This window comes from Dasypus novemcinctus, chromosome 14 (genome assembly GCF_030445035.2).
Source record: "Dasypus novemcinctus isolate mDasNov1 chromosome 14, mDasNov1.1.hap2, whole genome shotgun sequence".
NCBI lineage: Eukaryota > Metazoa > Chordata > Mammalia > Cingulata > Dasypodidae > Dasypus > Dasypus novemcinctus.
The window spans coordinates 23,379,255-23,394,484 of NC_080686.1; the positions used below are offsets into that span (position 1 = coordinate 23,379,255).

At 44.5% G+C, this 15,230-nt stretch overlaps 1 protein-coding gene across 5 annotated transcripts in view; it reads left to right on the forward strand.

Moving 5' to 3' along the window:
• Window positions 1-15,230, forward strand: part of CHD7 (chromodomain helicase DNA binding protein 7) — a 195,384-nt gene that overhangs the window by 99,113 nt on the left and 81,041 nt on the right. For all 5 annotated transcript variants that reach the window (XM_058275557.2, XM_058275559.2, XM_058275561.2 and 2 more), the window contains exon 3: window positions 11,819-12,249. In XM_058275557.2, coding sequence (XP_058131540.1) covers window positions 11,819-12,249 — 431 coding nt within the window. The remainder of the gene's footprint in view (window positions 1-11,818; window positions 12,250-15,230) is intronic.

Genomic DNA, 15,230 nt, shown 5'->3' on the forward strand with positions numbered 1-15,230 from the left:
GGTGAGTGGTTATAGTTACCCTTAGATTTTCACCAACCTCTTTCTAGAACCCAAGAGAATAATGTTTCGCTGGTGCTAATACAGCCTATTTCTCTGATCTAACTCAAGGAAAATATCCAAATCATTGTTTTGTCCCGATTTAACACATCTGTGTAATATTAAGTATGGTAATTGGAGGAGTTTGACTGCCTGTCTTCTGGTGTGTACATTGTAGACAAAAATAAAACCATGCAAAGTGGAAAATATCAAGGTGTGAAGGAAACTCCAGGAACACAGTGGGGGGCCTGAGTGTTCAAATGCTGAAAGCTACTTTGTTCTGGGCCTTTTCTCTTCAGTTTGCTAGTGTGACACAGTCATGCATTATTCATTCTGCTCTGCACAAACAAGGTAAAGTGTCTCTTGAAGGGACCGAAAATTAGTATATCTCAGGAAAGTTTAACCGCCTACCCACTATTCACACATTTATTTCTCTGTAGTAAAAATAGACTAGCAAATAATTGGCAGGGCAGTTCATTCAGTTCTTTTCTGTTCTGCAGTTGTAATTGTAGAATTGTATTCAGAGAAGAGAAAAAAATATCTGACTGTAAAGGGGCTGAAATCTGAACAGTTCTAAAACTCTACTAAAATCTACCCACAGAGCATTTGTGAGCTAATATACATAACCAGGCTTCTATTCTTGCCCAGCTGTGTAGATTCAATTATAATAATTTTCTCAGTTGCATAACATTGCTGTTTGTTTATTACTGCGTTATTAGTCAGTGAATGAACCTCCCTCTTTCTGACCCCTCAGCAGTGTTTATAAAATACTTAATTGCTTTGGTATCTTCTGTTTCATGTGTAATTCCAGCTGGAGGGAGTCATGGGGACACAATCCCCTTTAAGTGTTAAACTGACTGTTTCTAATGTGCAATAAACTTTCTTTTAAAAATAAGTGTTAGGGCCCTATAATTGTGCTCATAGTTCACTTTATTATGTCTTTTACTTGGAAATGAAGAGATTGTCTTTTAAAAATCCTCCTCCCGTGACGACTGAAGTGGTAGTTAACTGTCTAACCAAGTCTTGTCCTCTGCCTTTTAAAACACAGTCTCGCCTGTAAACGGCCTCAACGCTTATCTAGCCAAGGCTCTTTGTGCGAGCGGGTCCCACCTCTGTCGGGTTGTTACCTTGTACCGGCTGTCTTTGCCATCACATCGTCGTCCTCCTTGCACAGCCTTCAGCAGGAGTACACGAGCCACAGCCACGAGGTGGAGAGGTTCCTGGTTTAAATCCTGATGCCTCTTCCCACCAGCTTTTCGTGAATTGGGCAGATTTCCTAACGTCTTTGGTGTCTTAGTTCTCTCAAGTCATAAAATGGGAATTGTTGCCAAAGGGGATTGTAAGGATGGAATGAGTTGAATCTGCTTAAAGCACCTAGAACAGTGCCTGGCCCCAAAGCACTAAGCACTGCTGTGAGCAGCCTGACGACAAAGGAGTGAGGAAATCCGGAGTGAGGAAATCCGCTGGTGCCGCCTGTCCTTAGGTGCAGGAATAAACATCTAGCATGGAGAGCGGGAACCCAGTGAAAAAAATGAAGCGTCGCAGAGGATTTTAAGGCCTGTGTCGACGATCTATTGCAGTGTAACAACCCCCCACACTGGGCAGCATAAAATAACACCTGTTCGTTGTCTTGCAGTTTCTGTGGGTCAGGATTTGGGCATGGTCTAGCTGGGTCTTCTTTCTGCTCAGGGTCTCAAGGTTGCGACCATGGCGTCGTGGGGAGTTCTCAGCTGCGATCCTGAGTGGGGGGGAGGCACGTGCTTCCCAGTCCATTCAGTCATGGACAGTTCATTTCCTTGCAGCCGTGTTGCGGAGCACTCCCGCTCTGCTGGCTGTCAGCTGCGCGTCAGCCTCAGCTCCTGCAAGCTGCCCGTCGTGCCCTGCCGTGTGCAGTCCCCCGCCACAGTCACGTGCATCCTCAAAGCCAGCCCCAGAGAGAGGCTCTGACTTAGAAGGAGGGTCTACCGCCTCTTTAGAGGGCTTCCACCTGATTGAGGCAGGTCCACCCAGCTTCATTTCCTTTGATTATTTCAAAATCCACTGATTTGGGACTTTATCCCTGCAAAATCCTTTTGCCTTTGCCATATTGGGTTAGCCAGAAGGCACAGGTTCCACCCACACTTGAGAAGCAGCACCGGGAGCTGGAGAGCATGGTGCTGTCTTAGAATTTTGCTGCCCGCTAGATAGATGCAAGTGAGTTTTGGAGGACCGAGGTAGTCTATCATTAAGCTCTGATTGCAAACTAAACTTTTGCTAGACTCACCGTCTCTGCATCCTGTGTAACGCTTTGTTACTACTGATTTCCTTATAAATTTATTTTTTTCCTGTCAAAGATTTTTCTATTCCCATTTTCATACACAAACCCCAGGGATTATTCAGTATTAAAGGCATATCTTATTTTCAGTCTATTGAAGTTTAGCTTTGAAGTTTTTAGGAACTTTTTCAAGTGGTAAAACCTAATTGCAAACTTGGTATACACTGCTTTTCTGGACACTTCACCAATCCATTTCTGGACACATCACCAATCCAATTCAAGGATCAGTCTTGTGTTGAGTGTACCAGTGATAGCAAAATACCTTGTAGCGTATAAGTGTGCAGTAAAAAAAAAAAAGTTGACTAAATTATTTTTAGTAACCTGAGTTTGGTCTTTGCCTTAAGTATCTTTGAACAAGATATATTCATGTGAACATTTTTACCAGCCAGGGTGCCTTGTTCTCTTGCGTGTTGCTGAGGTTTGGTCAGCAGGTTAGCTTCAGGTCTAGGTCTCTACTGCCTAACTCAAACCTCCAATTGCACCTTTGAAAACAATACAGACTGAATGTCTAACTTAAGATAAGCAAGGCAAACAGGTGCCCTGGGAACTGGTTCTGCAGATTCTCATTCCTTGGTATTTATTGAGCCGAGCCTACTAGAGGAAGGGCACTACCGCGCAAGGTGGTGGGGAACAGAAAGAAGAAAGCGGGAGGGAGAAATAATAAAACTGACTTTGGTTAAGCCCCCGGAATATTTTCATTATCCTTGCCATCTTCAGAAAAGCATTGTCCAGTGAAAGAGTAACTCTATTAGTTACTGACCTAAGGAGCTTAAAAATTCAAAAGAGAGCTAATGTATGACTGTCTCTCAAATCCCTCTAATGGTTCACACTTGGCTTTGCTTGTTACGTCACAGGCCCCATATGTGCACACTGCGTACGTGCTTTTTGTCAGGGTTTTGTGTCTTTACGGACCGGCAGGCCTGCTGCCTCCGCTGTCCCACTGCCCGTGGCCCGGGAGCCTGGGAAGCCCTGCTCACCTGTGCGACGGGCTTTGCGTTGTGTTGAATTTGTGGTGGTTTTGGTTTCTCTGCTGCCCTAAATAGTAATGGATTCTGTTGGCCCCTCTACATTTCTCTCCCTTCTGTCAAAATTATTTCAGGGATAGGAGAGGCTCATGATCAGGAAGGAACACAGTCTTTTTAAAAATTGATTGATTTTTATCCCCCCTCCTCACCCCCAATGGTTCCCTTGTCTGTCTGCTTGTTGTTTTACTTGCTGTGTCTGCTCGCCTTCTCCAGCAGGCATCAGGAACTGAACCCGGGACCTCCCACGTGGGGGCGAGTGCCCAATGGCCTGAGCCACATCTGCTCCCACTGGGCTGCAGTGTCTGCTGCCTTGCAGCATCTAGCTTGATGCCTCTGGCTGTGGCATCTAGCTCGTTGCGGCACCTAGCTTGTTGCGACGGTTTGTGGCAGGTGCGGTGTCTGCTCGTCATCTTTTTGGGAAGCACTGGGACCTGAACCCGGGACCTCGCATGTGGTAGGCAGGCGCCCAAGGGGTTGAGCCACTGCCGCTTCCCAGGAACATGGCCTAATTACCGGGATGCACGTGTTGTGTTGGAAAGCTCACACATGGAAAAACATTAACCATAAAACACTAAAGCAGACTTTTCCAAGCATCTATGAAGCCATGAGGATATATCACAAGCATGCTCAGTTTAGCATCAGCTCAACTCTGCCCTCCGTGTGTGCACGTGCTTATGTGTGCAGGCAAAGAGGTTATTTCAGCTGCACGGTCCCTGCATGCAAACCTGCTGCATCTGTTGGTCCTTTCCTAAGAAGTAGCAGTTGATCTGCTACAAAACTGAGAAAAGTGCTGCCTATGTTAGAGTCTTCAAATAAGAAAGAACGAATGAAAAAACATTAGTAGTGGTCTTTATTGATAGTTTGGAGGAATTCTCAAGGCAGGACAGGGATTGGGTTTCTGTTTTCCTGATTTTGGAAGTCAGTTCAGCTCCTGGGTGAGAGTAGGTCTCCATATCAATTGAATTGAATTCTCCTTTTAAAAGGGTCCTGTTCGGACTCCGACTAGGTCACGTTTGTTAGGGGCAAGGCACAACATGAATCCACGTTTTTATCTTTGGGATAAAAAGTTAAGTGATTGCCTATAGCTTTAGTGTGGAACTAAACTCGAGTTCTTCCCCAGTGCCTCAGAGGCAAAACTGTCCAGTTTTATTAAATTCAGACCCATTGTTTTAACCTGCACCTTGGAGTTAGGGTCTTAGGCTAAGGCCTTTGTGGCTTTGGGTTTGAGCAGAGATGGGTCCCCACCTCCCGAGCTGGCTGGGCCCTGGGGCTGTCAGGATCACATTCCCAAACTTCCCAGGGTGGCTTGGCTAAGAGCGTGGACTTTGTAGCCGGAGCTCCTGGGTCTGAATTCCAGCCCTGCCATTTTCTAGCTGTGTGACTGTGGGTACTTCAAGTGTCATTCTCCTCACTTATGAAAGAGCAGTGATGCTACCAGTCTCACAGGGCCATTACCGGGACCGAAGGAAGAGGATGGCCTGGCCAATTGCACAGCACGTTTAACTGCACGTAGAGAAAACTGCTCAGAGAAAGAGCATCTGGTAAGCGCCCTGGGCTGGTTCAGGCCCGCACGGCAAGCCCGGCAGCTGTGGGCTTGCCCCAGACATCAGGGGTGTTCCTCAGCACCCCTTCCCCGGGGCCTTGCGGGTGGTGGCTCCGGCTGGCGGATGAGGAAGCTGGCTGTCCCTGGCTCAGCCTGCAGGCCTGAGGGCTGCCCCAAGGCGGCACGTCTTCTCCCACCCCCAGCTCAGCAGGAAAGGCTGTGGAGGGAGTGAGATAGCAGCTGGTGCCTCTTCTCCCCCTGAGACGGGGCCCTGCCCAACTTGGGTCTCTCAGACATTTAGAAAAGAGGTGAGCATCTGTGATGTTTCACGGCCAGAGGATTCCAGGGCAGCTGGCTGTACAGGCCCCACTGCTTGGTGTTCGGTGCATTAGAAATGCTGCTTGACCTTTCCTGTGACTTCGTTCCCTTCCTCAATGCATACAGGTGTTCAGTGTTCTCTATCTGATGGGAAGCTGTTTCACATGAAATTAAACACTGCCGCTTGCTCCATTATTTTCATTGTTTTGGATTTGACTAATTCAAAATATGTGATAATTGAGATGCCATAAAATTGTCCAATATTAATTTGTAGCCTTTTAAGATTTTGTGTGACTCATCTATTCTAAGGACAGTGTAAAAACACAAGAAGCAACCAAAGCTTCAAGAATGCCTTGAAGTGATTTTTAAATTACATATTTCAATAGTACTTTAAAAATCATTTGTGAAACTGAATGATTCTGAGGTACATGTTTAGATAAATGATTACATTATGGTACCCAAAACTTCATTTTATTTTACTTCTTAATTATCTTGACTGTGTATATATTAAAAACAGAACTTACGTGATTATTCTAACAGTTCTATTTTATTCCTACCAGTGACTTAATTTGAGTGTAAAAGAAGCTGTCAATTCAGTGAGCTCTTTCAGTGCATTTTATATATTTGTTCAGGGAGTCATATACTGTCTTGTAAAATGTTTGATAACCACAACTTTGAGACACACACACACACACAATTACACACACATTTATCCCTGCTCCAGAGGAGGCGATGAATTTGCCCTGCGTTAGCCATATTCTATGTAGTTCTATGTAGACTAGAAGGTAAAGAACATTTTTAAAAATTGAGATATTCTAGGGGAAAAAAAAAAAGGATGTCCTGGCTGACTAGCTTTAAGACGCCTGCGTTCTCTGTCCCCCGCAGCTGGAGAAGCCCGCAGTCAAGAACCTGTTTGACTTCAGTTAATCCAGAATTCCCTAGACTCGTGTGATCCGAGTCCTCTTTTCACGTAACACCTTTTACGTCCTAAGCTTGAAAAAATAGCGTTCTATTCCTTTTGCCTTCTCAGTGAATTCATATGACCAACAAGCCCAGTATTATTCATTTGTGTGCTCATGTATTCATTAGAGAAATAATTGTTCCTGGAAATTGGTGAATGAGCTGATTAAAATTATCTGGCATTTAACAGGCTTGAACCTGAGGCCCTGATTCCATTAATACCAAATTCAGCCAAGTAGAAAATATTGCAATCCTTGATTCTTCTTCAGAATATTTCTGTACTCATTTTATATGAAAGAATTCAATGTTAAAAATTACAGGCAACCATTCAAAATAGTATGTACTGATCTTGATCTACTTGGCCCCACAAGAGTGTTTTAAACCTGGGCCGGGGTGCATTTCTGGGCCATTCGTCTTCTGCAGGTCTTGCTCAGGCCAGTTGATGGCAGAAAGGCCTCCTGGCCAGTGCCTGCCGCCCCACCAGGCCCAACGTGGGTTCCTTTTAGGGAGCCCCAGCATCTCCCCCGGGCGGGTACCGCGGCTGCCTTATTCATTGAATGAATAAATGAATTGGGCACCAGATATCAGATGTATCTTCTTATCAGTGTCATTGATAAAAAAGGGTGTTTCATCTCAATAGGACTTACTGAAACTTTGCCAGATGCTCATTCTAAACCCCATGTAGACTGTTCTGCTGAAGATCGCGCTTCTGGCTTTGAACCAGAATTCCTTTCTTAAAAAGTGTAGGGGGATTGGGAATCTGGGGGTTACTGGAAGAATAAAAGTTCAGAAAGTCAGTGACAGAGGGCAAGGGCCAGCTCTGCCCAAGATGGGTCTCCAAAGCCATTTAAAGATACTGGGATGGTACTTTACACATCTTAAATGCCTCCTTAGCATATTTGTATTTTTTAAAGCCATGTAAATCATAGTTTGGTGTGTTTTCAGCTCTGTAGTCACTTGGGTCTTAATTGGCCTGCCACTTCTTCCAGAATACCATTTTCTCTGAGAGCACACACTCCTCCTTTCTTGCCTCCCTTTGGCTTAGTTGGTGGGTGGGATATGTCTTCCAGAAGTACACTGCGACTCTGATCAGGTCAGTAGTAGCTGGTCCTTTGCATTAGGCAGTGTTTTGAGTTTAGACTTGTCTGCATCATTGGGTAAAGCACAGTGTTTACACGCAGATGTCCTGTATGACAAAAGGTTGTTGGTTTGTGGAGACTGTGCATGCCGGAAAAACACTGCTCGACATGCTCATATTATTTGCCAACAGGTTGCGGCTTTGAGAATATAATTTAGGCAAAATGATTACATAAGATATTGATTATGTAAAAATGATTACATAAGATAGTTCATTTTCATGAATCCTGGAAGAAAAGCACTTGTGATGGATGACAAGTTTCAGCTTATATATGTATGTTTTCCCTTTTCTTCTAAGGAACTGAAAAGCTTGCATTTTGGCTTAGCTTGGGCTGCCAAGCATCGTGGGGCACGTGTGGGAAAGAGATAGAGAGCTGGCCCTCACTGGCCCTGCCTGGTTCTCCTTTGCTTAAATTTGCTTCCTGTCTATTCTGTTGTTTTATGTAAGATTCTCCTACTTCTACTTGCAGGGAACAGTGGAGTTAAGGATAAAAACAATTATCTTTAGCTTACGGTAATTTTTTTGGTCAAAGAAACATACACCTGGACCAGTTGTATTTGTAGTTTAAATATCCGACGCATTGTCTTAGTTCCAGAAGTTCATGGCACAAGCCCTATGTATCCCATACTATTCCAAAGGGCGTACGGAATTATGGCAGCTGCAGCGTAGAGCAAAAAGTCCTGCAGGGCGGATTTTCAAACCTTTGGAGTCTTACCTTCTCCACACTTGCTTTAATAAAGGAGAGGTTTTAGGAACGCCCTATATGGTAATATCAGACGTTAATGGCGTTGATTACCTGTCAGGCAGTGGGAATTGATGGGGAATTGTCCACTGCAAAATTAAATAGCATTAGAGAAGACTGTAACACGCATCGGGCGGGGGCGGGGGCGGGGGCCCCACCAGCCTGGTAGACTCTGTGAGGGTATTGATGTGAGCTCTGGTTCCCCCCCCCCCACATGATTAAGGCAGGCCATCTGTTCTTTGTTAAATGTTTACAAAAACAGCTTTTCTCTAAAAGATTTAAGGAGATGTGGGTCTGGTAAACACTATACTATTTTTGAGCACCTTTTGCACCCTATTTCAAATAGTACCAAAACATAATTCTGCTGCATATCAAACAGGATTAATACCTTTTTGTATTTAATCTGTATATTTTTTCTTCCTTATGGAAGATTAGATTCTTTACTGAAATACTAATTTTTGGCTTCATTTATTACTGAAAGCAGAATCTAAAATTGTTTGCAGGCTAAAGTGTACAGATATATTTTCAGAATTATTGTATTATGTGCCATGTGCTTTTCATAATTCATAAATGTATACCAGGGATCTCTCAGAAATTGGCGCTCTGTGACTGATGTTAGTTCCATGGAGATTCAAGAAAGGTGCACATACCTGGAATTAACTCAGTGTTCTAAGTTTTAATCATTGGTTGCTGGTAGTCTTTCCTCTTCCCTTCTTGTTCCAGGAAGAGCTTTTTCTTCCATTTCCTGAAAAATAGCTTGTTCCAAATAAATTCGATCTCTGTGTCCCTTATAAAAAGACATTATAAAAAGGGCATTTCCTTTTTAGGTACATTTGGAAATAATTTCGAATAATAGTATTTAGAATTGACTCGACTAAAGCAACTTAAATATAATAAGCCAATTAAATGAGATCCCATTCATTTTTAGGTAATGATGATTTGGACAGTACCCAGTTTAAGTTTACCCCAAGAGTACTTGTGAGTGGAAACTGGAGCTGTGGGTAGTGGTGTTTTTTTTCCCTAATACGTGGTTAGCTATGTTGTACCGTAATCTGCTCTGTAGACCCATACTGTATGTTCTTCCTTAGACTTCGATCTTTGCTTCTCTCTCTTCCTGTATGTCCTTACTCTTTTCCAGGTTCATTCCTGCTCAGCTATGACTAAGAAAGCAAATACCTATTTTAGGATTTATTTATTTTTAACTATTGTAGAATATTGTAGAAAAGACCATGGAAATCCTCTGACCCAACCCTTCATTTTGCAGATGAGGAAACTGAGCCTAGAGGGTTGAAGTGACTTTCCCATAGAGTGCGCTCCCAAGGCAGGGTCAGAACTAGAATTTTAATCTCTTGGCACAGAGTAACCTGCTGCAGATAGAGAGTTGACTGTAGGTTTCTTTAGTGGGAATAGTATACCGCTTTTTTTTTTAGGTAGTGCTTTTTTTTAATTTAATTTTTTCAAATGTGTTTTGGGTCACCAGCCACTGTGGAAATGTAATCTGGGGAGTCTTTCCCAGGGTGATGCCTGTGTAAGAGCTTTCAGGAGACCCGCAGAGCCAAAGAGCGCTCACTGGATTTAGCAAACCTAGCCTGGGCTTCAGCCCTCACTGTGTGCCCAGGGTGGACACAAGCTCCTTGAACTTCTACTTCCTTTCTGAAAAATAGAGGGAAACGGCCACCTGGTGAACCTCACCCGGCACAGGGCGTCAGATGGATAAATACCCCTGGTGCTGGCCTGTAGTGCGCCGCGCATCTGCCTTAAGTGTGCGCCTGGCCTCCCGCCTGCCCATCGGTGAGCCGGGCCCCCGCGCAGTCCACGTCGGCAGCGGCGGCCTAGACACTAGGTGCAGAGAGGTGGGCTCCGGAGCCACTGCCCTGAGGCCGAGCTCCGCTCTGTCACCACTCCCCACAGGTAACTCCTGGGGCAAGAGACTGCATCTCAGAGTGTCAGTGTCCTTCACTACAGAATTAGAGCAATAGTCAGGCCTCTCTCTTAGGGCTGCTGTGAGGAGCGAGCTGCAGGATACCTGCGAAGTGCTTGGCAATGCCCGGCAACAGTAAGGTTGCTCACCAGGCAGTAGCGGGCGTTACTGTCGTCGTCCTTGTTGCTGCTTCTGTTTCAGCTTCTCTAAGCGTCGGGAGATGCATAAGGAAAAGGCAGAAAAGCGGTGCCGTTTGCAGAATTGCCCCTCATTTTCCAAGTATTTCGCGGCACTGTAAAGATCCCTCAGATCTCGTTCACGGTGGCGAGGATGGCCTCGCTCCACCAGGTTTGGCCCTGCGCTGGGGACTCTTACCCACACGCCCCTTCTGGTCTCGGCTGGGCACCTGCACCCATCCTCACTGCTGGTATCACTCCTGTATTCAAGTCCTGGAGGGACTCCTAGTGAGGGATGTGCAGAATTTTAAAAAGTTAAGAAAGATCACTGGCCATATTTCATACCAGCACAGGTCATTAACCAATCCAAAGTCATGAAGTCCGGATACATACTTTTTTCCTTCTTAAACTTGAAAAACAATATAATTTCAAATGTACATGACAGTTGCAAAAATAATACAAAACCAACTCAGAGAACACCAGCGTACCTTCCCCACCACCCAGATACCCAGATCCACCAAATTGAACAGTTTGCCACATGTCCTATCTCATTGTATCTTTTTTTTTTAAAGATTTATTTATTTATTTCTCTCGCCCCCCCCACCCCCACCCCGCTTGTCTGTTCTCTGTGTCTATTTGCTGCATCTTCTTTGTCTGCTTCTGTAGTTGTCAGCGGCACCGGGAATCTGTTTCTTTTCGTTGCGTCATCTTGTTGTGTCAGCTCTGCGTGTGTGCAGCACCACTCCTGGGCAGGCTGCACTTTCTTTCGCGCTGGGCGGCTCTCCTTACGGGGCACACTCCTTGTGCGTGGGGCTCCCCTACGTGGCAGGGCACTCCTTGCATGCATCAGCACTGCACATGGGCCAACTCCACACGGGTCAAGGAGGCCCGGGGTTTGAACCGCGGACCTCCCATGTGGTAGACGGACGCCCTAACCACTGGGCCAAGTCCGCCACTGTCATTGCATCTATCTATCCATCTCATCTGTCTGTCTCTTAAACATCTGAGTGTAGATTGTACACATCCTGCTCCTTGAGCACATAAACCTTCCATGTACACTGCCTAAGAACGATTGTATATGTGCTTTTAATTTGATGTTGTAATGAAAACATCAGAAATGACCTGTAACCCTTAAGATTATATGCCGTGTTTACACTTTGTTTTCTGACTCTCTCAGTTTCAGAAACTCCCAATGTTAAGAACACTTGTTCTTTCTGACATGGCTAACTCTTTGAGTCCCCATTGTCTCATGTGGAAAAGAAGTCAGCTTACGTTTATTCTTTGTGGTTTTAGCGTTCACTGCTGTTTTGTCATTCATCACTTTCCATGCAGGCTGTTAAGAAAATGGATAATGTCTTCAGATGAACGAGAATTTTTTTTCTTCCTACACAGAATTTTTACTTGTATTATGAAATAGTTATTTTTCACTGTTTTTTTTTTTTTTTAAACCCCAACACTCTCCCTAATATTAAAGAAGTATTTTTTTTGGATGAGAAAATGATAGATTCCCCAACTGTGTAGTTGGTAAAATATCTGCTACCTTAAGTGCAGAATAAGTTTCAGAAACATCAGCCATTAACTTTCAGTTCCTTCCTTCTTCTCTATGAAGAGTGAACTAATTTCAATTCCCATTTGTGTCTCTTAGCATTCTCCATCGGAGCCCTTTCTAGAGAAGCCAGTGCCGGATGTGACTCAGGTTAGTGGGCCGAAAACTCAGCTAGTGAAGAGCGACGATTACCTGCCGTCCAGAGAGCAGCAGCCACAGCAGAAGAAGAAGAAAAAGAAAAACAACCACATTGTTGCAGAGGATCCCAGTAAAAGTTTTGGTAAAGATGACTTCCCTGGTGGGGTTGATAACCAAGAACTAAATAGGAACTCACTAGATGGGTCCCAGGAAGAAAAAAAGAAAAAGAAAAGGCCGAAGGTGAAAAAAGATCCGAAGGAACCGAAAGAACCCAAGGAGAAAAAAGAGCCCAAGGAACCCAAGACCCCGAAAACCCCTAAGATTCCCAAAGAGCCAAAGGAAAAGAAAGCAAAAACTGCCACGCCAAAACCCAAGGCCAGCAAAAAGTCAAGGTAGGCTGTGGGCAGGCGCAAGCACCGCAAACCCCTGCAGGCCACTGACAGACAGAAACGAGCAGTTGTAGCCCAGGAGGCTGGGGGTGGGGGTGGGGGGTAGGGCATTTTGATTTTTCTCATCGTTGTTGGGTTTCTTTCTGTAAGGCCCAAATTGAAAATTAAGGCTTCGCACGCATTTTGAAATTGAGAACTCAGTTATTAATTATTAATTTGGATGGCAGACTTCAGGGACCTTACTGGCTAAAAATCATTTGCTGTTTAAAAACCACTTTCTTGTATTCTTCTGGAAGTTTATAATTTAACCAATAGAGCCAAGTTAACAGCGTAATTATTTGTAAGCACAGACCTTGTTTTCCGGGATAATGCAAAACTGCGAAGGAAGGATAATATCAGAAAGAAAGGGCATCCTAGCTCACTCAGCATTTCGATCCTGTTTTCCTGGAAGTTGAAGCAGGATTAATTATCTCCTCCTGGCAGACTAAGCCTTCCGGGGCAGGGGTGAAATCCTGGTGGGCAGCCTTGGAGAACTCAGAGCGCAGTTGTCCATTTCTATGCGCTCGGGAGAAGCACGCCTTTTCGGTTCTAGGAAACGGGCTCCCTTCACCCCTGTGTTCCTCAGAATCTCCCGCACCGCTCTCTGGTCCCCCAGAAGGCGTGTTTACTCAGTAAGAAAAGCTGAGAGGAGAAGACATTGAAGACTAATTCTTTCATTTGTACTGAACATTTCTTACAACTGTTCTGAACCCGTTCCAAACATCTGAATCTATTTTTCAGAATATGGCTCAAGTTAGAAAATATAGTTTCCAGATGGAAGTATGGTCAGACTTGGTTAATCTGAACCTGTTTGCAAACTCCATTGGAAAACATACTCCACCACCTATCCTGCCACATGCCACATGCAGGAGTGCGTACGCGCGCGCGTGTGCAGGCAGACACATGCACACACATGCAGGCACGCACAGCCTGCAGTCCATAGTCTTGGCGTGAGCTTTTGAGGTCACTGGCCTCTAACCCTTTTACCTCTAGATTATCCTGTGTGTGCACGTGCAGATTCCCACAAGTGAGGAGGTAAATTCTGTGACCAGAATAGGCCATTGCAGAGCACAGTGAAAGCACAGACTTTGACTTTCAGCTACCCCTAAACATATCCGAACAACTCCAGCCACATTCTTCTGCCATGTTTTGAAGTTTGCATCATAGCCACTTAAAATGTTTTACCACCAGTACCTTTAAAGATGCCAAAATAACCAAATTATATTCAATACCTCAGTCTTACAGATAGTTGGATATTTGTATTTACTTAGGAGCTTTCTTTGATGTCTTGGCACATGGTCTTCTAACTGAAAACCATTTTTCCCCCTCTACTTTTCTAAACTCACTGTCCATTATGGTATCCTTTTTCATTTATTGAAGAAATATTTTAAGTGCTTCCTGTTTCCAGTGCTGAGTGTTAGGGAAGCAATGGTGAGCGAGGCAGACAGGATGAGAATCTCAGGCTGACTTAGGAGGTGATGTTTTTAAATACGTAATTAGCTAGATCTAGATGTTGTGCTTTTGATAGGAAGGAAGAGTGTGTGCTTATTTCTCCCAAGGAAAAAGAAGTTGAAGCCCAATTTGAAAAAGAATGTTATCCCGGCCCCCCCCCCCCCCCCCGAATTAAAAATGCAGGCGTTTGCGTTCTACAGAAGCTTTCTGGGGTTAAGAAAATATCCCTACCAATTTTAGTATCAAGATATATCTGGCTTCAATTTCCATCATAGTTATAATTTCCATCATAACTATTGGTAAAAAATTAAAACAAACAAAACCTTAATATATCTTGGATCTTGTCATCAATTTCCAAGTAAATTCTTTCAGACTCTGAATCTACATCACACTGGCCCTTTAGCACCTCCTTACCTTCTGCAGAACACTTTGGGACAGATATTAAAAGGCTGAATCTAACCATGACAATGGTTCACATCGCCCCAACAACCCTAAATGACTGTTTGGAATTCGGGGCGAGACCTAGTTAGGCCTGGGTACCCCCTGCCTCTCCATATTTGTCCTCTAAAGACACATTCCGGACAAACCCCCCGCGCATGCTGTCACCTGTCCATTCTGAACTACGAAGCTGTGAAGGCTGAGTGCTTAGCATTGCTGAACCTGGCGAACGATCTAACGCTGGAGTCTTGTTTCTGGTAGGAGGAAGAAAGTGTACTTATTTTCTCCCAAGAAGAGAGTCTAGTACTTTCTCCTTCATTGCTTCGAATAGTCTTACCCAGAGCCTCCTGTTGGGTCCCTTTACCCCAAACGGTGTGAAAAAATTTGCATGGCCCCTGCTGATGGGGCCTGAAGCATCCAAGAGAAAGAGCACCGCCCTCACGTGGCCCAGAGCTCCAGGCGGTGGCCCTGGGTGGGCCCCAGAAGTGTATGTGGTCCCTCCATAAGCCCCGGGGATGCTGCCACGGGCAGGAACCCTTGCTGATTGACAGTGAAGTGTGGTAAGGCAGTTCCTGAGAGTCTTCCCTGCCGTTGATGGCCAGTGCCACAGATGGGGATGGCTGGCCAACAATATGGTAATTGAATCAAGATTTTAAGTAAATTAACAAAGCAAACCCTCAGTCTGTTGAATGTTGAATTCTAGCGTTTCTATGGGTCAGATAAATTGAATATGTCAGATTGTGGTCTCGTCATTCTGCTAAGTCTGGAAAGAAAATAGCGTCCCTAAAGCAAGGATAAGTGGAATGACTACAACTAAATGTAAATTCTGAATGGCATAGCAGAGTAATTATGTAAATTGAATATGCAGTGATGAAGGTAATAGGGGGTTTGGGTTATGTTAGTACGGGGTTTGAATTGCCTTCGTAGTTTGCTTTTAAGCACCGAGTACAGCAGTGGCAATTTTGTTTTGCAAAATGTTATGCGATACCAGTTATTTCCTTCCTTGAATAAGTTAACTTGATGAATTTGTTTATACAGAAAATAATTTTCCTGCA